The sequence below is a fragment of the Salvelinus alpinus genome, chromosome 3, assembly GCF_045679555.1.
Source record: "Salvelinus alpinus chromosome 3, SLU_Salpinus.1, whole genome shotgun sequence".
Taxonomy (NCBI): Eukaryota; Metazoa; Chordata; class Actinopteri; order Salmoniformes; family Salmonidae; genus Salvelinus; species Salvelinus alpinus.
In genome coordinates, this window is record NC_092088.1 from 39973090 (window position 1) to 39996142 (window position 23053).

The 23053-nt window shown below is 43.4% G+C and overlaps 1 protein-coding gene across 1 annotated transcript in view; it reads left to right on the plus strand.

Moving 5' to 3' along the window:
- LOC139570700 (DNA nucleotidylexotransferase) overlaps nucleotides 1–23053 on the plus strand; it is a 153299-nt gene that overhangs the window by 12975 nt on the left and 117271 nt on the right. Inside the window, exon 3 of the mRNA XM_071392823.1 lies at nucleotides 2127–2234. Coding sequence (XP_071248924.1) covers nucleotides 2127–2234 — 108 coding nt within the window. The remainder of the gene's footprint in view (nucleotides 1–2126; nucleotides 2235–23053) is intronic.

Here is a 23053-nt window from a genome sequence, read left to right on the forward strand (position 1 = left end):
AGGAAATTTGAATCTGTATCAACACAATCATTATATTTATTGTTCTCTTCATCAATATCTAATGGGTCTTTACATCCTCAATTCCATCGATTAAAATGTTATTGCGCCTCGATCGGTTTTCGAGGTAGTCTCCTTTGGAAGAGTGCTTGTCAAGTGTTGTTTGGAAATTTGCGAAATCCTCAGACATGGTTTTGAATGCGGTCTGGCAGATGACATTCGTGACCTTTATCTCCTCCACCTCCGACCACGTCAATTCCAAACTGTGTTTAAATTCCATTAAAGATCATCAACCCTTTTGTGTGTAGAATCCATACAGAGCTGCAGGATAGACTTAAAGTGATTTTCCTGCAGATCTATTAGATCTTTATAGAACTCTTTTTGTTGATCGAGTAGTTCATGTTGTGTAGTGCTTGATACGTATTCCTATTTCGCATTGAGCTTTGCGGCGTTTTTTGTGTTAGCCATGCTACAAGCTTGTTGTGAGCTAAAAATAGTTTGCGAACACAACCCACACCCCACCTCCCAAAAACAAGCTCCGCCAGTGAAATGGCAAACACACTCAAGCAACACACACTTGATCACACCTGCACCGGTGAGATCACATCTGCACCGGTGAGATCACACATGCACGATAAACAGTGAGAAAGCGTAGAACTTGCTCACTGTATGGACCCTGGCTGCACTTACCTAAACGAGCGGGAGATTACCAACTCGCATGTTAGTGTTGCGGTTACAAGCAGTAGGCGGGGGCAGTAAGCCAAAACACAGGTCAAAGATGCTTGGGAGAGACAATGGTAGGAGTATTTTCTTACCCACGGAACGAGCAGCATGAACGAGCAGCATGAACGAGCAGAGTGAACGAGTATCGTCCGATGTAGTTATTGATATAAAAATATGAAATGATTGATATAAAAAAATTCTATGAATATATGTTACAACGGTTTTCCATCCTACAGTGGCTGTTTTGCATAAGTGGAGTGGGAGGTGGAACAGGTGATGGTGAGAACAAGGAGAGAGGAGACAGTGAGTGAGAGATTGTGGGAATGGTTGCAAGATTGGAAAGAGATGCGTAAGTCCTGTGAACACAGAGACACCTGTTGTCCCTGTGCGGTGGTTGTCATCAATCTTCTGTTTAGGAAGGGCTAGTGCCCCCCCGTAGGAGTGAATGCCTCTGTGACCCCTAACCCTAGTTGGCGGCCTGAACACACCTCTCTGTCTGTGTGGATACCACTAGTCTGTGTAGACACACACACAAGCGTTCACAGCCCCGTCCACATGCCCACACGAACGGTTAGTCAGAGGATTAAAACTACCACAAAAGAAATGTATGTTATATTCTGTATAAGAGAGGAGAAATGAAGTTTAACTTTTGATTGGCATAAAATCTGGTGCCATGAAATATATTCAGAGCTATTCAATGCTTTTTTTTAAGAACAGGAGAGCCCTTTGGCTAAGGAATAACTGATGATTTTTTGTGTATCCCTTACTGGTTTATTCAGTCGTCCAGTGTGAGAGAACCTGAGAGAAGCCAAGCCCTTTTTCATTATCTTCCTTTTAACACCCTGTTCTTTCTTTAAAAGTTTCTCCGTCAACACAGCATGGTTTCATTATCTACTTACAATTCTTCTCTGTCACAGTGTTCCTGAACCACTAGGTAATTTTCACAGACACAATGTTCCATTGTAGATGTCTAATTGTCTGCGAGAACATTAATATTACATCTGTAATCCTTTTGATACATCACAAATGGACAATTTCTTCTTAGGAAATGAAACAGCAATTTATAAGAGGCACATTGGATTATGGGTTTGCAGCATTCTTTTTTTGTTACAGGTTAGCTGGAGTAATGGATTTGGATACCACCAGACTTTATGATGAGTGTCATTAGACTGTTGCCTTGGTGACATGGGGACTGGGATATTCTCAACCTCCTTTATTGTTGTTCAGCTTTTAGAACTCATAACAATTTCATGTAACTTTTTGAAATCCCCTTTTGTCACATTTAGTTTGATTCAGAAACTCTGGCTGATGCGGTGACTTGTCATTGGATTGCTGGTGAACATCACTCCCACTAGAGCAAGTTTTTCCGATGAATTCAAATACGTTTTCTTTGTTTTTGTATACAGAACACACCCACAGTGACAGACTGTTCTCCACCCACTGCTGTGGCCAATGTTTCTCAATACGCATGTCAGAGGCGGACGACCACGGAAAATCACAACAAGATATTCACAGTAAGGAAAAACAGAACACACACCCATACAAGCACACCTTCTTACTCAATTGCATGTCCCTATCTCTGTCTTTGTGAGGCTATTACACGCTCATTGCTCCCACAAAGCATCCATCGCAACCAGTTCTGCTCTGATTGGGGTCTCTTCCTTCACACACCAATGCACCGACGCTGACCCCCAATCAGATAAATTAACCTACAAATGAGAAGCATCTGCAGGTAGGCCATGATGAAGGCAGAACAGCTGAGGTGCCGACGAGGACTGACACAGGCTGGCATGGGCTGACCCTGAGGCTAGGCACGGCACACTGAGATGGGCACTTGACGTAAAGCTTCTCACCAACAACGACGGATCTGTCTCTATGCCATCTGGCCATCGGGCAGCTAGTGGCCAATGCCAGGGGAAAGAGGGAGGGAGGGAGGGGGGTTTGGAGGCCACGTTTTCAGACAGGATGTGAGGGAGTGTGAAGGCTGGTTTACAGTCCGTCTATCGGCATGTCTGTAGACAACACCAAAAAAACCATCCGTTTTAAAAATGAAAATTCAGTAAATGTCAACCTAGCATGCCAGGCAACTTAAAGCAATTTTCTAAACAATGTTTTGTTTCATTGCTAGCTAGTTTTCTAGCTAGCTGGCTAGTCAGTTCAAATAATGACCAGAGTATAGTTGATGACGTATTAACTTTAGCTACTTTTTATTCATTATTACAGGAAAATAAACCCCAAGAACATGATTATTTACAAAGTAATGGCAAGTTTCCAGAAAATAGCTTACTACCACAGTGTGACGAAGTAAAAGGTCATTCTATCAGAGAATTGTAGAACTCCTTGTCACAAGAGGATTTGTTCTGGTTGCTGTAGCAGCCCGGCTGCTACGACGACGGACGTTGCGACAGTCGCAGATACTTTTTTCATGTCTGTGCGACAAGGAAGCTGACAGTTGCAGCAACGGTCTAAAGACATTCCACTGGAATGACCAGCGATACTTGTCACATTGTTATTGTCTCCAGACATGTCGTTAGACCAAGTATAAACTGGCCTTAATACTGCAGCTTGCCATTGCTTTGTGTGCGGTAACGTTTATCTACACAATAACAATGCCGCCTTCTCACAAACATTTTTATAAAAATATGTATTTAAAGATGTATTTACTAAATAAACTGAAGTATTCAATAAAAAAATAAAATAATAGAAAATAGAAAAAATAATAATAATTAAAGAGCAACAATAAAATAACAGTAACGATGTTATATATAGGGGGTACCGGTACAGAGTCAATGTGCGTGTCAGCGTGTGTAAAAGATGCGAAGTCAGGTGCAGGAGAGTAGCGTGATGTAAACAGGCGCACTTTATTCATGTTCCAAAGCGAGAGCACAACATAAATAAAATGCGCTCAAAAACACGGAACATAACAAAAGTAAAGCGCGTAAAAAGACACCACAGCAACATGAAACAATTACACACAAAACATGATGGGAAACAGAGGGTTAAATACAAGTAGCTTAATTGGGGAAATGAAAACCAGGTGTGTATGGAAACAAGACAAGACAAATGGATATATGAAAAATGGAGCGGCGATGGCTAGAAAGCCGGTGACGTCGATTGCCGAACGCCGCCCGAACAAGGAGAGGATCCGACTTCGGCGGAAGTCGTGACAGTACGGGGGCACAGGTTAGTCGAGGTAATTGAGGTAATATGTACATGTAGGTAGAGGTAAAGTGACTATGCATAGAGAGTATCAGCAGTGTAAAAATGTGTGTGTGTGTGTGTGTGTGGGGTGGGGTGGGTGGGGGTGGGGGGGGGGGGGGGTCAATGCAAATAGTCTGGGTAGCCATTTGGTTAGCTGTTCAGGAGTCTCATGGCTTTGGGGTAGAAGCTGTTAAGAAGCCTTTTGGACCTAGACTTGGTGCTCCGGTACCGCTTGCCGTGCGGTAGAAGAGAGAACAGTCTATTCTATGACTAGGGTGGCTGGAGTCTTTGGCAATGTTTTGGGCCTTCCTCTGACACCGCCTGGTATAGAGGTCCTGGATGGCAGGATGTTTGGCCCCAGTGATGTACTGGGCCGTACGCACTACCTTCTGTAGTGCCTTGCGGTTGGAGGCCGAACACTTGCCATACCAGGTGGTGATGCAACCAGTCAGAATGCTCTCGATGGTGCAGCTGTAGAACTTCTGACTACCGCTGATCTGATCTCAAACTTCCAGTGGGGCTTGGTGTGTGGGAGGTTGGTGCTTGGTGTGTGGGAAGTTGGTGCTTGGTGATGAAGAGTTTCTCCAAGCCTTATTAAGCAGAGCTTACTGGGAGCATATGGAGACATCTGTTTCATAATGACTTTCACTTCTCCCTGACTGACTACACATGCACTCACACACTTGCACACATATTCATGTGACATGTTCATACCACCCACCCACACACACACACCCACACAGACAGACAGACAGACTGAGAGACACTTGAGTGGGAGTGGTGCTCGGTTCCCCTTCCCCTGTTCCTTTCCACTGCATTAGCTCTGTAATCACCAGTCTCTCTTCACTCCTCATCAGGCTGATGTTTCACTCATTATTCCACTTCAACATACATCACTCACAAGTGTTATTTAAGATAATTACTGTAATGTCAGTTCAACCTGTGGCTGTGGATATAAGGGATATAAGGGATATAAGTAATTAAACTAAATCCTAATATCCTGGGAACAGTAGGGTTAAAACTTCTTGCAACTATAGGGGGTGCTGTTCCGCATTAGCATATTTGGGTCTCCAAATTAAACTGCCTCGTGCTAAATTCTTGATCGTACAATATGCATATTATTGTTATTATTGGATAGAAAACAGTCTATAGTTTCTATAGGAGTTGAAATTTTGTCTCTGAGTGGTACAGAACAATTTTTACAGCACTTTTCATGACAGGGTTCAGATTTCAGAAATTTTTACCTCTGATCTGGGGTCTGTTTATAAGGCCACAGTGAATGCTATGAAGAAACCGACACTGCCTACGTCTTCCTCTGGGTGTCTGTACGTCATCACGTTTTCAATGAAATCGATGGGACGTTCACAGCCATTATAAATGACCAAAATGTACAGAGACCGCCCTTTCTCAACGTGCGCCTCAAGCGTGAAGGCCATCGGACCTGCCTCGTTCCAAATCGTTTTCTAACCAGCTAGGGTTAAAGACCAGGGAGGTCTGGTGAAATATCAAAATAGCATGAATGAACTACAGCACCTGGAACGTTTCTCTACAAGGATGAACACATCTAAAAAGTGTGGAGATATACAGTGTGGTCTGAAATTATTGACACCCTTGATAAAGATGAAAAACAATTGTTTAACAAGTAATATTCTTTTCTCTCAAAAAGGTAGGGGTCAAAATGTTTCAAATACCTCACTCTGTGAGGACAATGGCACTGAGCCTTTTTCTAAAATATTTGATGAGTTGGAGAACAGAATCCTTCCATATCCGGGATATCCTTCATTTGCGATTATGGACTGCCCTCTTCATTTCAAACCACAGGTTTGCAATGGGCTTCATGTCCGGAGACTGAGATGGCCATTGCTCATTTTATGTTCAATTAACCATTTCTTTGTGGATGTTGATGTGTGCTTGGGGTTCGTGTCTAGCTGGAAGATCCACTTGCGGTCAAGTTTCAGCCTACTGGCAGAGAAAACTGATTTTTGGCTCAAATATCCAGGTACTGGGTACAGCTCAGTTTCTGTACAGCACTTTGAGATATCAGCTGATGTAAGAAGGGCTATATAAATACATTTGATGCAGAAGAATAATGAGAAAAAAAATCCTAGTTAAAATACATTGAAATCATACATTAAAAGCATCTTCATAAAAGTGTGTCTTCAGCATGGATTTACATAGAGCCACTGACTCTGCAAGCCTGATCTCCTCTGGCAGACCATCCAAAGTCTAGGGGGCCTAATGGAAAATGCCCAGTCTCCTTTTCAACCTAGACTTTGGAACGGTCAACAGTGCCATGCCAGAGGATCTCAGGCTGTTTCCTGGCTCGTAAGGGAGATAAAATATCAGAGATATAGGATGGTGCTAAACCAAGCCTAGTCTTAAATGTGATTAATAGTTTATAAAAAATCTAGTCTAAAAGTGACTGGTAGCCCGTGTAAAAAAGCTAAAATAGGTGTAATATGGTTACATTTTCTGGTGCCTGTTAAATGTCGAGCTGCAGCATTTGGGACACACTGTAGATGACGGAGAGATTTCTGACTGAGACATGCATTCAAAGAGGAAATAAAAGCATGTCTACCTTTTTCCAGATCAGTGACTGAAGTAAAAGATATGACTTTAAGCTATAATTCTTAGATGACAAAAGGCATAGTGAATAGGTGCTGGGAAGGCTACTGAACCACCCATGCTCACTGAAAAAAAATCTGCCACATAGATATGATCTGAACCAGTTGAGGGCAACTCCTGAGATTCCCACCCACCTCTCCAACCGGTCAACAAGTATATATAATGATCAATAGTACCAAACGCGGCACTGAGATCCAAAATAACTAGAATTGAGCATTCACCAGCATCCTCAGCCAACAGAAGGTCATTACTGACTTTTAATAAAGAGGTTTCCGTTGTGTGAAGTGAGCGGAAGCCCGATTTGGAATTTTTCCAAATAAGTTGTTCATACTCAAATAAGCCACCAATTGTTTGAAAACGCCAAAAAGCTTGGATAAAGAAAGCAAGTTGAGAGAGGTCTATATTTGCTCAGTAAAGAGGGGTCAAGATTGGGCTTTTTAAGAAGAGGTTGGATCAGAGCAGTTTTAAAGCAGGCTGGAAAGGAGCCAGAGGTCAGTGAGCTATTTACAATTGACAGTATGTTGGGGCCAACAGTAGGCATAACCTCTTTTAGTAGTCTACTAGAGTATGGAAAGCCATTTTAACATACAGGTATATTGTTTATATTAATAATTTCATTTTTTTACAACAATAATGTAATTTTTGATATCAATGACATTTTTATATCAAAGTATGTATTGATATGAAAAATTAATTGAATGTTAATTATCGATATCAATAGTTAGAACTTTTTATATCAATAATACCATTTTTTATATCAATACTTGCCGAATACTGCATATATTAGCATATATTTAGCATTATTAAGACTTAAACAAATCAGCTTCTAGTGCCTTGAATGTCAATGAAGAGGAGGGTACCGAGAGACAGTCATCCCATTTTGTTGCCTTAAAATTACATCTAAAAATGGATTACATTTGATTTTTTGATACATAACCTACTGTCTTGGGTTTCAGTTAGCATGAAAATATCAATGTATTTGGAAATAATAAATTGCATGTGAACAACTTATTTAGATCTTATATTCAATGAAACAATCTTGACATGGTATTCAGGGGAGTTAGAAGAACATAAATTAGGTTACTTACATTAACTGCACATAATATGCTTTCCATGTCCTCTGTTGCTAATTATGACAGGGAGGATTGGAGCACTACCAGACCAAGACCGTCAGTGTCTAAAACAGTTTGCAGTTGCTGGAAATAGGGTGAATCCCATCTCTTTTAAAGATTGCTGGTTGCTCCCAGCAGCGAGTTAAAATTGTTGCAAAAGGAGACCTTGTTGCTGCAAAGTTCCTTTAGGTACCTGTTTAGGGCAATGAGGCGGCTGAAACATTCAGAACCCCCATCATGGTCCAAACAAACTATCATGGTCCAAACACACCAAGAAAGTCGCGAAGAGGGCCCGACAAAACCTTTTCTCCCTCAGGAGACTGAAAAGATTTGGCATGGGTCCCCAGATCCTCAAAAAGTTTTACAGCTGCACCATCCAGAGCATCCTGACCGGTTGCATCACCGTCTGGTATGGCAACTGCTCGGCATCTGACCATAAGGTGTTACAGAGGGTAGTGTGTACGGCCCAGTACATCACTGTTGCCACACTTCTTGCCATCCAGGACCTATAAACTAGGCGGTGTCAGAAGACCCAAAAAATTGTCAAAGACTCCAGCCACACAAGTCATAGACTGCTCTCTGCTACCGCATGGCAAGCGATACCAGAGTGCCAAGTCTTGGTCCAAAAGGCTTCATAACAGCTTCTACCCCCAAGCCATAAGACTGCTGAACAATTACAGCAAAGCAAGGGAAAACCATGAGAATAAAACATGACTTGGTAGTAGATTCAGTGCCAGATGCAACCAGGTCTAGTGAGGGGTACCACAAAACATAGTGAGGCAAGACTCTGCTTTGGCTTCTTCCTGTCCGACATGCAGGATGTGAAGGAGGCAGATGTGGAGAAGTTGAGGTTACATTCGATTTTTTTTCTTCATTTTAGTCATTTAGCAGACACTCTTATCCAGAGCGACTTACATTCATCTTAAAATATTTAGGTGAGACAACCACATGTCACAGGCATAGAAAGTACCCATTTCCTCAATATCTGGGGGGATTATTTAAGATACTGTTTGAAGAGGTATTGTTTCAGATGTTTTGGAAGATAGGCAGGGACTCTACTGTCCTAGCTTCAAGGGGAAGCTGGTTGCACCATTGGGGTGCCAGGACAGTAAAGAGCTTGGACTGGGCTGAGCAGGAGCTGACCTCCCATAGTGGTGGGAGGGCCAAGAGACCTGAGGTGGCAGAACGGAGTGTTGGTGTGTAGGGTTTGTGTGTAGGGTTTGAGCATAGCCTGAAGGTAGGGGGAGTTCCTCTTAGTGTTCGGTAGGTAAGCACCATGGTTTTATAGTGGATGTGAGCCTCGACTGGAAGCCAGTGGAGTGTGTGGGGGAGCGGGGTGACATGAGAGGACTAGAGAAGGTTAAAATCAGGTAGGCTGATACGTTTTGGATAAGTTGCAGGGGTTTGATGGCACAAGCGGGGAGCCCAGCCAACAGCAAGGTGCAGTAGTCCAGATGGGAGAAGACAAGTGCCTGGTTTAGGACCCCATTTCCTGTGTGGGGTAAGGTCTTACTCTACAGATGTTGTAGAGCATGAACCTGCAGGAGCGGGTCAATGATTTGATGTTTGCAGAGAACGACAGGGTGTTGCCAATGGTCACGAAAAGGTTCTTTGCACTCTGGGAGTGTGACAGTGGAATTGCCAACCGTGATGGAGAGGTCTTTGAGTGGACAGGCCTTCCCCGGGAGGAAGAGCAGCTCCAGCTTGTCGAGGTTGAGCTTGAGGTGGTGGGCCGACATCCAAGTTGAGATATCTGCCAGGCACAGAGAGATGCGTGTTGCCACCTGGGTGTCAGAACGGGGGGAGGAGCAGTTATAGGAGAGACCAAGTGAGTATATGACTGAGCCGAGTTACTTGGTGTATAGAGAGAAGAGGGCCTAGAACCGAGCCCTGGTGGTGGACACCAGTAGTGAGAGTACATGGTGCAGACACAGATCCTCTCCACGTCACCTGGTAGGAGCTGCCAGCCAGGTGGGATGCAATACAAAAATGTGCAGAGCCTGATGGTTCACGGTGTCGAAGGCAGCCAGATAGATCTAGGAGGATAAGAACAGAGAGAGCTGATCAAAGACAGCATGCTCAAGTGTTTTGAAAAGAAAGGGATACAGGTCTACAGTTTGTCAGATGAGTCGAGTGTTGATTTCTTGAGGGGAGCAACTCGTGTCATTTTGAGGTCAGAGGGGTCGTAGCCAGTGGTCAGGGATGAGTTGGAGGGAAGAATGAGGTCTCCCGAGATGGTCTGGAGAAGGGAGGAGGTGGTCGAGTGGGCAGGTTGTTGGGCAGCCAGACCTCACTAGTTGCAGTATGTCATCTGGAGAGAGAGGGGAGAAAGAGGTCAAGGCATAGGGTAGTTCTGTGTGAGTGACACCAGTGGACACAATAGGCTGAATGAATGAGTAGCGGATGTTTTCAACCTTCTTTTCAAAGTGGTTGACAAAGTCGTCCACAGAGAGGGAGGAGGGGGGAGGGGGGGGGGGGCGACCCGGCTGGGAGGAAAGGGGACAGTGTGAGTCATAGGATGCAGAAGGGAGGAGAGTAGGGTCGATGAGGCAGAATCAGGAGACAGCAGGGAGAAGGATTTAGCAGAAGGGAAAGATGATAGGATAGAAGAGGAGAGAGGGCGAAGATTGCGATGGAGCATGACCATCTGGGTAGGGGCTGAGTGATTAGGGTTGGAGGAAAGGGAGACAGAAAGGGAATCAAAGTAGTGATCAGAGACCTGGAGGGGGTTGCAGTAAGATTAGTAGGTGAGCGGCCTCTAGTAAAGATGAGGTCAGGTGTATTGCCTGCCTTGTCAGTTGGAGGGGATTGGGAAAGGGTGCGGTCAAGGGGGAAGGAGGGGAAAGAGAGAGTTGAAAAGAAATTAAATCGAAAGCAGACGTCGCGAGGTTGAAGTCGCCAAGTACGAAGAGCGTTGAGCCATCGTCAGGAAATCAGCTTATCAAGGCGTCAAGCTCATTGAGGAACTCTCCAAGGGCACCTGGTGGGCGATAGATGACAATGTTAAGCTTGAGTAGACAAGTGAGAGTGACAGTATGGAATTCAAATGAGATGGACAGGTGAGAGGGAGAAAAGGGAATATGTCCACAAATTAGTAGACCAGTGCCACCATCACAATGACCAGATGTTCTTGGACTATGAGAGAAAACAGTCAGATAAAGAAAGAGGAGATGCAGTGTTCTCTGGGGTGATCCGTGTCTCTGTCAGGGCCAAAAAGTTAAGGGATTGAAGGGCAGCATAGGCTGAGCTGAACTCACTGTTCTTGACCACAGATCGGCAGTTCCAAACGCTGCCAGAGACCCGGAATTCCACATGGGTTGTGAGTGCAGGGAACACTAAATTAGAAGGGTTGCAGCCAAGGGGTGGGGAGCATTTGTAAAGCCTACAGGGAGAGGTGTGAACAGGTATAAAAAAAAAACATAGTTGACAAAGCTACAAAAGAGCAAAATGAGAATCTGTAAATAACTAGGTAAGATACTCAAGTGAGAGAGTGATGTGGAGCTTTCCTCTCTTTCTTTCCTCGAACAACTCCGCAGAACAGTCTTTGATTTGGCAACGGTCTTAGTTTTGAATCAAAACTGACACGACTGCCGCTTACAGCTGCCACTGAGAAACCAGGAGAGACTGAAGAACTAACACACATTGATAATTGCCCAGCAGAGGTTGAGAGCACACCTCCCTGTACTAATTGTTAATTGCCTTATTGAGGTGAAACCACTCCCCCCTCCAATACAGCCACTGACTACCAAAACAAGTCACAAATTGCCCTGCCCCTTGATCCTGGTCGATATGTCAACAACGATCTGCAAGTTATGAGCAGTCAACAGTTCAGGACACTGGGAAGACAAGCATCACTTAAAGTAGATGGCTCTAGCTAGCAGAAAGACAGTACTAGACCACAACAGATAAAGACAAAAAAAAGTATACTTATCACTCCTGGAGCTATCAGGAGTCCTCTAGCTATAGAATGAAGTTACACTGTAGCTTTGTTGTTCTACAAGGCATATGCTCATAGCCAATATGCTTACTGTACCTACTGAACTTGCAAGTCAATGCCACTCCTTCCCCTCGGTTGACACACAGTCTTACCTGGAACAGGTTCTGGAATGGGAAGGCAAAGAACATCCCACTTGACTTACCCCTGGAACCCCTCAACAATTCCTTGAAGTCATTTTTGTAAGGCCCGGGTCCAAACTTGACTGAGCAAGCAGCAGACAGGATTAACAAGTCCATTGGTGTCCTCAAGCACTTGGACACCACAGATGCTGAATTGGAGGCATCAAAGTCTAGTGACATTCATCATGCTGCTCGCCAAACTCAGGACATTCTAGTCCTAGTAGAGGTTGTCAGGGAGGCAGACATGTTCAAAACCTAATCAGGCAAAGTTCACAGCATTCCCTGGTTCTAACAGAAACCTTCTCTCAAAAGTGAAGAACAGTGAGTTGTTGGGGTGGGTGAGGTCCAAATTGACATGGAGAAATGTTCCAGTTTGATTTGAAACAAATTGGGTGCCAGGCTAGCTGGGGATGTGTTTGGCTTAGCCTGACCAAGACTGACTAAGGGGTAGACAGTGATTGGGAGTTAAGGGGCAGGAGTAGGCTAAGTCAACTAATATTGTCACTGGAAATATGTTGTATCGATCTGTATTTATTTATGTTTTGTATTTATCAGTACAACCTTTTATCTGTGTAAATGTTTATCTGTGTAAATTGTTTTGTTGTCTAATTTAACAAAGTAAAAATCTATCTTGTTTTATGCTTTTTGAATAATTCATAATTTGAAAAAAGCCATAATGCTAATAGTTGGAATTGAACACCACTGATAGTTTGGAGCATGAGTTATGACAGTTTTAATAAGTGGCATTTGGACAAGTAACAGATAGTAACAGTCTCATTTCTAAGCATTCAACTAAATAACTACTATATACAGTTCATTCGGACGGTAATCAGACCCCTTGACATTTTTCACATTGTGTTACGTTACAACCTTATTCAAAATTTGATTAAATCTTTTTTTCCCTCCTCAATCTACACACAATACTCCATAATGACAAAGCAACAACAGTTTATATGAAATTTTTACAAATGTAAAAAAATTAAAATAAATGAAATATCACATTTACGTAAGTATTCAGGCCCTTTACTTAGTACTTCGTTGAAGCACCTGACTGGGCCACTCAAGGACATTCAGATACTTTTTCCGAAGCCACTCCTGCGTTGTCTTGGCTGTGTGCTTAGGGCCATTTTCCTGTTGGAAGGTGAACCTTCACCCCATCTGAGGTCCTGAGCACTCTGGACCAGGTTTTCATCAGGAATCTCTCTGTGCTCTGTTCATCTTTCTCTTGATCCTGACTAGTCTCTCAGTCCCGGCCTCTGAAAAACATACCCACAGCATGATGCTACCAGCACCATGCTTTACTGTAGGGATGGTGCCAGGTTTCCTCCAGACGTGACACTTGACATTCAGGCCAAAGAGTTGTTTCTCATGGTCTGAGAGTCCTTTAGGTACCTTTTGGCAAACTCCAAGCGGGCTGTCATGTGCCTATTACTGAGGAGTGGCTTCCGTTTGGCCACTCTACTATAAAGGCCTGATTGGTGGAGTGCTGCAGAGATTGTTTTCCTTCTGGAAGGTTCTCCCTTCTCAGAGGAACTCTGGAGCTCTGTCAGAGTGACCATCGGGTTCTTGGTCACTTCCCTGACCAAGGCCTTTCTCCCCGATTGCTCAGTTTGTACGGGCGGCCAGCTCTAGGAAGAGTCTTGGTGGTTCCAAACTTCTTCCATTTAAGAATGATGGAGGCCACTGTGTTCTTGGAGACCTTTAATGCTGCAGAAATTTTTTTGTACCCTTCCCCAGATCTGTGCCTCGGCACAATCGTGTCTCGGAGCTCTACGGACAAATTCTTCGACCTCATGGCTTGGTTTTAGCTCTGACATGCGCTGTCAACTGTGGGACCTTAAATAGACAGGTGTGTGCCTTTCCAAATTACTTTCAATCTATTAAATTTACTACAGGTAAACTCCAATCAAGTTGTAGAAACATTTCAAGGAGGATCAATGGAAACAGGACGCATCTGAGCGTAATTTCGAGTCTCAGAGCAAATGGTCTGAAAACTTATGCAAATAAAGTATTTCCGTTTTTTATATGTAATACATTTGCAAAAATGTCTAAAAACCTGTTTTCACATTGTCATTATGGGGTGTTGTGTGTAGATAGATGAAGATATTTAAAAAAAATCTATTTTAGAATAAGGCTGTAACGTAGCAAAATGTTGAAAAAGGGAACGGGTCTGAATACTTTCGAATGCACTGGAGAACGACAGTTGTGTGTTAAAAGCTTACTTCTAGTGGCCTATTGTTGACCAGTGGTGCCATGTTTGTGCAAGTGTACCTTTCATTTATGTGTCTGAGTTGTGTTTTCGTCTCAAAGTCTTCATCTTCCTCATCAACTTAACCCATGTAATCAAAATAGGCTCCACACCCTCAACATCACCAAAAACTTTACTGATGATGTGCAGAATTTCTCTTGCTTGTTGTAATCTGAATACTGGAAGGTTGTTGACAACATAGGCTAAGTCAAATATTTATGTCCTGTGTTCTACAACTGCCTCAATTAGTTCAGTACTAAATACAGTACAGGCTGCCTTGATGGTGTAAAGATGTCCTGTATCCTTAAGCAAATGGCTCATTTACTCCTTCCTCTAAGATGTTCCTGATTTAAAGTTTTTTCTGCAGTTCCCCTCTCCATTCGAAGAAGACAAAACTCTGATTTTGTACTGTGAGAGTGTCTTGCCATGTTACATTCCAATCCGTTGGATTTCAGCCTTATGCTCCTGGTCTCTGTCAACCTACACCCTTGGAAAAAAAGGTGCTAAATAGAACCATATAGGGTTCTTCGGTTTGTCACTATATGGGAAGCCTTTTTGGTGCTAGGTAGAACCATTTGCAAAGGGTTCCACCTAGAACCCTCTATGTAGGGTTCTTCATAGAACCCATTGTACATGTTTATACAGTTGAAGTCGGAAGTTTACATACACCTTAGTCAAATACATTTAAACTCAGTTTTTCACAATTCCTGACATTTAATCGAAGTAAAAATTCCCTGTCTTAGGTCAGTTAGGATCACCACTTTATTTTAAGAATGTGAAATGTCAGAATAATAGTAGAGAGAATGATTTATTTCAGCTTTTATTTCTTTCATCACATTCCCAGTGGGTCAGCAGTTTACATACACTCAATTAATATTTGGTAGCATTGCCTTTAAATTGTGTAACTTGGGTCAAACGTTTCAGGTAGCCTTCCACAAGCATTCCACAATAAGTTGGGTGAATTTTGGCCCATTCCTCCTGACAGAGCTGGTGTAACTGAGTCAGGTTTGTAGGCCTCCTTGCTCGCACATGCTTTTTCAGTTCTGCCCACAAATGTTCTATAGGATTGAGGTCAGGGCTTTGTGATGGCCACTCCAATACCTTGACTTTGTTGTCCTTAAGCCATTTTTTGCCACAACTTTGGAAGTATTATTGGGGGCATTGTCCATTTGGAAGACCCATTTGTGACCAAGCTTCAACTTCCTGACTGATGTCTTGAGATTTTGCTTCAATATATCCACATAATTTTCTTCCCTCATGATGCCATCTATTTTGTGAAGTGCACCAGTCCCTCCTGCAGCAAAGCACCCCCACAACATGATGCTGCCACCCCCGTGCTTCACGGTTGGGATGGTGTTCTTCGGCTTGCAAGCCTCCCCCTTTTTCCTCCCAACATAACAATGGTCATTATGGCCAAACAGTTCTATTTTTGTTTCATCAGACCAGAGGACATTTCTCCAAAAAGTACGATCTTTGTCCCCATGTGCAGTTGCAAACCGTAGTCTGGCTTTTTTATGGCGGTTTTGGAGCAGAGGCTTCTTCCTTGCTGAGCGGCCTTTCAGGTTATGTCGATACAGGACCCGTTTTACTGTGGATGTAGATACTTTTGTACCTGTTTCCTCCAGCATCTTCACAATGTCCTTTGCTGTTGTTCTGCGATTGATTTGCACTTTTCGCACCAAAGTACGTTCATCTCTAGGAGACAGAACGTGTCTCCTTCCTGAGCAGTATGATGGCTGCGTGGTACCGTGGTGTTTATACTTGCATACTATTGTTTGTACAGATGAACGTGGTACCTTCAGCCATTTGGAACTTGCTCCCAAGGATGAACCACACTTGTGGAGGTCTACCATTTTTCTTCTGGAAGTTTTGGCTGATTTCTTTTGATCTTCCCATGATGTCAAGCAAAGAGGCACTGCGATGGAAGGTAGGCCTTGAAATACATCCACAGGTACACCTCCACTTGACTCAAATGATGTCAATTAGCCTATCAGAAGCTTCTAAAGCCATGACATCATTTTCTGGAATTTTCCAAGCTGTTTAATGGCACATACTTATTGTATGTAAACTTCTGACCCACTGGAATTGTGATACAGTGAATTATGTGTGATACAGGGAATTATAAGTGAAATAATCTGTCTGTAACCAATTGTTGGAAAAATGACTTGTGTCATGCACAAAGTAGATGTCCTAACCGACTTGCCAAAACTATAGTTTGTTAACAAGAAATTTGGGGAGTGGTTGAAAAACGAGTTTTAATGACTCCAACTTAAGTGTATGTAAACTTTTGACTTCAACTGTACCTAGAATCCTATATGAAGGGTTCTGCCTAGAACCATATATTAAAGGTTCTAAGGTTGGTCCCTTTTGCTTCTATAACAGTCTCCACTCTTATGGGAAGGCTTTCCACTAGATGTTGGAACATTGTTGCTGAGACTTGCTTCTAGTCATCCACAAGATAATTAGTGATGTTGGGCGATTAGGCCTGTCTCAGGCCTCAGTGTTCAAATTCATCCCAAAGGTGTTAGATGAGGTTGAGGTCAGGGAAATGTGCAGGCCAGTCAAGTTCTTCCACACCGATCTCGACAAACCATTTTATATGGACCCTCACTGTGCACGGAGGCATTGTCATGCTGAAACAGGGAAGGGCCCTCCCCTACAATGACATTCTAGAATCATCTAGAATGTCATTTTATGCTGTAGAGTTAAGATTTCCCTTCACTGGAACTAAGGGGCCTAGCACGAACCATGAAAAACAGCCCCAGACCAGTATTCCTCCTCCAATAAACTTTACAGTTGGCAAAATGCATTGGGACAGGTTGCTTCTTCAAGCATCCGCCAAACCCAGATTGTCGGACTGCCAGATGGTGAAGAGTGAATCATCACTCCAGAGAACATGTTTCCACTGCTCCAATGGCCGGTGAGCTTTACACCACTCCAGCCGATGCTTGGCATTGCGCATGGTGTTCTTAGGCCATGTAAACCAATTTCATGAAGCTCCCGACTAACAGATATTGTGCTGATGTTGATTCCAGAGGCAATTTGGAACTCTGTAGTAAGTGTTGAAACCGAGGACAGATGATTTTAATGCCCCCCCAGCACTCAGAAAACTCCCATTCTGTGAGCTTGTGTGGCCTACCATTTCACGGCTGAGCCTAGATTTTTCCACTTCACAATAACAGCACTTACAGTTGACCGGGACAGCTTAAGCAGGGTAGAAATTTGACGAACTGACTTGTTGGAAAGGTGGCATCCTTCGACAGTGCCACGTTGAAAGTTATTGAGCTGTTCAGTAAGGCCATTCTACTGCCAAGGTTTGTCTATGGAGATTGCATGGCTGTGTGCTCAATTTTATACACCTGTCAGCAACGGGTGTGGCTGAAATAGCCGAAACCACTCATTTGAAGGGTTGTCCACATACACAAGTTTGTATATATAGTGTATCAAAAGGCCTTTCTTTGAGGGCCTAGTTATACCCTAACACAGTGGTGTTAGGAAACTCCTGGTTTACAGGCCAAATCAAATCAATTCACATGCAAAAACGCAGATATATAAAAAAAACTATTCTGAAAATCACCCTGCAATAGAGCATGCTGGGAAATATGTCTCTATGTAGAACCCTTGTTGCCTTCCAAGCAACACTTGCCTTCTGAAAAATCATTCTTGCCTTTCAATGAATCATCCATTCTTTCAAAAACGGTTCTAAGGATATTAAACGTTCTAGGTAGAACACTTTGCATTACAAAGAACTCTTGTCTTCCAGAAAGGGTTCTTCAGATCAAAACAGTTCTTGGTAGAACTATCTCTCCACAAATAACCCTTTTGGAACCCTTTTTTTCTAAGCGTGCAAGCATCTTCACCTCGTTCTGCTTTAAGATAATTGAACACCTTTTCTAATCCCTTTAGTAAATAAGGTTGGGAGACATTGATATCCCCTTGTCCCTGAACTCCTTCACTAGCCAATCTAGGAAGTTCAGGTTATCTGCAGCCACCTGACCCAGTCCATGTCTGATGTTTGTCTTGTTGGAGCTCACAGTCACTTTAGTTGCCTTCTCCATATGCAATAGCTTGGTCACCTGGTCTCAATGTCTGCAGATGCTGTCAGCGCCAACAAAGGTGTAACTGAAAGACAAATACATGCACCAATGTATCAGTAATCATAGCCATTATAATAGCCTACAGTTCTCAAGGGAAAATCTGTCATCTAATATTTTTTTTTAAATATTACAGACACACTGCAGTACTTCAAAATGTAATATTTTTTAACAGGGGTATATGTGCGAAGCATATACCGTTTCTTTTAATCCATCGTCTTAGCTAACACTACTCATATCAAAAGTGGACGACTGTGTTCTTGCATGTCCCTCACACAGACCTAGAGGCCCTCAACCCAGCATGACATAGAGATATTGTTCTGTTAAATGATAGGAAGTCAGCTGGTTAGGCTTCCTCTTGAATTTGAGGGCTACGGGATCGGGTTGAGAAGGAAGTGAAAATTACCAGAGTCCATATTTAGGAGTTACAAACAGGTGGGACCTGATCCTTGATCAACACTCTTGGACATGAACATGAACTGGCACTGTTTTTTTTTGGTGACAAGGTTTACTCACCCTCTTTGGCAATGGATCAGAGTTCTCCCAGCTTTACAAAGCTGTCGTTGAAGGCTGGCTTCCCTTTTGCACTCTCTCCCCTGGTTGAAAGAAAATAAGATCCAACTTCAGAGTCTAGATCAGAAAGTGCAATAATAACATACATAGTTATGGATTTACAAACAGAAGTCATCATACTGTCCATTACTGTCCGTAACATTGAAATGCTAGGTTAGAGCAAGGCATATGGTTAGCTAAAGTTATCTAGCTAGCTAGCTTGCTTTGGGACACAACATCAAGAGTTTGTGTATTGGTTGGACTCTGAGTTGTGAATCGTTCTGGTGGGTTGGGACAGAAAATAACCCTACCATGAAAAAATTTAATGTCAACAAAGACATATGTCTAATCTCTAGGAGCTCTACTTACCGGACGTAAAGTGAAATGTGACCCTCAACATCAAATAAACGTCTGAATCCAACTTTTGTCCAAACCGCACCATATTCCTGCTGTGTAGACAGTGGTAGATTTTGTGGCAGGAAGTATGCGTGAAGTGTATGGTCTAATGGCAGCCAACTGTCTAACTCAACAGGGATAGGGTGCGGTTTGGACAAAAGTTCGATTCAGACGTTTATTTGATAGCGACGGACACATTTCACTTTACAGCTGGTAAGTAGAGATGCTAGAGATTGGCAAAGCATGGTATAGGTTCTTTTAATCGCATTCATCACTCTACTCTGCCTCTGTCTCCTTTTCTGTGTCTTGAGCTCTAGCAAGCAAACTTGCAACAATGTATCAACTGGGTTCAGCCAAAAGTATGTGGACACCCTTTCAAATGAGTGGATACGGCTAGTTCAGATACACCCGTTGCTGACAGGTGTATAAAATCGACTTTCAACGTGGCACCGTCATAGGATGCCACCTTTCCAACAAGTCAGTTCGTCAGATTTCTGCCCTATTAGCACTTAGTTGGCCGGGGAAGCTCTGTTATTGTGAAGTAGAATCGTGGAGGAGTAACAACGGCTCAGCTGCAAAGTGGTAGGCCACACAAGCTCACCGAATGGGACTGGCGAGTGCTGAAACTTGTAGCGCGTAAAAATCATATGTCCTTAGTTGCAACACTCACTACCAAGTTCCAAACTGCGGGTCGCATTAACATCTGCTAACCATGTGTATGTGACCAATAACATTTGATTTGATTTTTATTTGCACAAGGGAGAAGTGTTAAGGTATTTTATTATGTTTCCACAGAATATATGGGATCCGAGCATGACATTTTGCTCTTTCACACTGAGGGTCGGTGGTTATCGAGGGGGAGATTGTTGGAAATATATACAGTATACAGTGAGGGAAAAAAGTATTTGATCCCCTGCTGATTTTGTACGTTTGCCCACTGACAAAGAAATTATCAGTCTATAATTTTAATGGTAGGTTTATTTGAACAGTGAGAGACAGAATAACAACAAAAATATCCAGAAAAATGCATGTCAAAAATTTTATAAATTGATTTGCATTTTAATGAGGGAAATAAGTATTTGACCCCTTCTCAATCAAAAAGATTTCTGGCTCCCAGGTGTCTTTCATACAGGTAACGAACGGAGATTAGGAGCACACTCTTAAAGGGAGTGCTCCTAATCTCAGTTTCTTACCTGTATAAAAGATACCTGTCCACAGAAGCAATCAATCAATCAGATTCCAAACTCTCCACCATGGCCAAGACCAAAGAGCTCTCCAAGGATGTCAGGGACAAGATTGTAGACCTACACAAGGCTGGAATGGGCTACAAGACCATCGCCAAGCAGCTTGGTGAGAAGGTGACAACAGTTTCTGTGATTATTCGCAAATGGAAGAAACACAAAAGAACTGTCAATCTCCCTCAGCCTGGGGCTCCATGCAAGATCTCACCTCGTGGAGTTGCAATGATCATGAGAACGGTGAGGAATCAGCCCAGAACTACACAGGAGGATCTTGTCAATGATCTCAAGGCAGCTGGGACCATAGTCATCAAGAAAACAATTGGTAACACACTATGCCGTGAAGGACTGAAATCCTGCAGCGCCCGCAAGGTCCCCCTGCTCAAGAAAGCACATATACATGCCCGTCTGAAGTTTGCCAATGAACATCTGAATGATTCAGAGGACAACTGGGTGAACGTGTTGTGGTCAGATGAGACCAAAATGGAGTTCTTTGGCATCAACCCAACTTGCCGTGTTTGGAGGAGGAGGAATGCTGCCTATGACCCCAAGAAACCATCCCCACCGTCAAACATGGAGGTGGAAACATTATGCTTTGGGGGTGTTTTTCTGCTAAAGGGACAGGACAACTTCACCGCATCAAAGGGACGATGTACGGGGCCATGTACCGTCAAATCTTGGGTGAAAACCTCCTTCCCTCAGCCAGGGTATTGAAAATGGGTCGTGGATGGGTATTCCAGCATGACAATGACCCAAAACACACGGCCAAGGCAACAAAGGAGTGGCTCAAGAAGAAGCACATTAAGGTCCTGGAGTGGCCTAGCCAGTCTCCAGACCTTAATCCCATAGAAAATCTGTGGAGGGAGCTGAAGGTTCGAGTTGCCAAACGTCAGCCTCGAAACCTTAATGACTTGAAGAAGATCTGCAAAGAGGAGTGGGACAAAATCCCTCCTGAGATGTGTGCAAACCTGGTGGCCAACTACAAGAAACGTCTGACCTCTGTGATTGCCAACAAGGGTTTTGCCACCAAGTACTAAGTCATGTTTTGCAGAGGGGTCAAATACTTATTTCCCTCATTAAAATGCAAATCAATTCATAACATTTTTGACATGCGTTTTTCTGGATTTCTTTGTTGATATTCTGTCTCTCACTGTTCAAATAAACCTACCATTAAAATTATAGACTGATCATTTCTTTGTCAGTGGGCAAACGTACAAAATCAGCAGGGGATCAAATACTTTTTTCCCTCACTGTATATATATTTTTAAGACAATCAGAAATCAAATGAATCAAACTTTATTTGTCACATGTGCCAAATACAACAAGTGTAGACCTTACCGTGAAATGCTTACTAACAAGCCCTTAAACCAATAGTGCAGTTTAAGAAGAGTTAAGAAAATATTTTCCAAATAAACTGAAGTAAACAATTATAAAAAGACACAATAAAATAACAATACCGAGGTTATACACAGGGGGTACCAGTACCGAGTCAATTTGCAGGGGTACCGGTTAGTTGAGGTCATTTGTACATGTAGGTAGGGGTGAAATGACTGTACATAGTTAATAAACAGCGAGTAGCAGCAGTGTACATAACAAATGGAGGGGGGGTCAATGTAAATAGTTTGGTGGCCATTTGATTAATTGTTCAGCAGTATTATGCCTTGGGGGTAGTAGCTGTTAAGGAGCCTTTTGGTCCTAGACCTGGTGCTCTGGCACCGCTTGCCGTGCGGTAGCAGAGAAAACAGTCTATGATTTGAGTGACTGGAGTCTCTGACATTTTTTGCAGATTTCCTCTGACACCGCCTATTATATAGGTCCTGGATGGTAGGAAGCTTGGACCCAGTGATGTACTGGGCCGTACGCACTACCCTCTGTAGCGCCTTATGGTCAGATGCTGAGCAGTTGCCATACCAGTCGGTGATGCAACCAATCACGATGCTCTCGATGGTGCAGCTGTAGAAATTTTTGAGGATCTGGGGACCCATGCCAAATCTTTTCAGTCTCCTGAGGGGGAAAATGTGTTGTCGTGCCCTCTTCACGACTGTTTTGGTGTGTTTGGACCATGATAGTTTGTTGGTGATGTGGACAACAAGGAACTTGAAACTCTCGACCCGCTCCACTACAGCCCCATCGATGTTAATGGGGGCCTGTTCGGCCAGCCTTTTCCTGTAGTCCACGAACAGCTCCTTTGTCTTGCTCACATTGAGGGAGAGGTTGTTGTCCTGGCACCACACTGCCAGGTCTCTGACCTCCTCCCTATAGGCTGTCTCATCGTTGACACTGTTGTGTCTTCAGCAAACTTAATGATGGTGTTGGAGTCGTTTTTGGCCACACAGTTGTGGGTGAACAGGGAGTAAAGGAGGGGACTAAGTACACACCCCTGAAGGGCTCCAGTGTCTTGGATCAGCGTGGCAGACGTGTTGTTTCCTACCCTCACTACCTGGGGGCGGCCCGTCAGGACGTCCAGGATCCAGTTGCATAGGGTGGTGTTTAGTCCCAGTGTCTTTAGCTTAGTGATGAGCTTTGTTGGCACTATGATGTTGAACACTGTAGTCAATGAACAGCATTCTCACATAGGTGTTCCTTTTGTCCAGGTTGGAAAGGGCAGTGTGGAGTGTGATTGAGATTGCATCATCTGTGAGTCTATTGGGGCGGTATGCGAATTGGAGTGGGTCTAGGGTATCCGGGAGGATGCTGTTGATGTGAGCCATGACCAGCCTTTCAAAGTACTTCATGGCTACCGACGTGAGT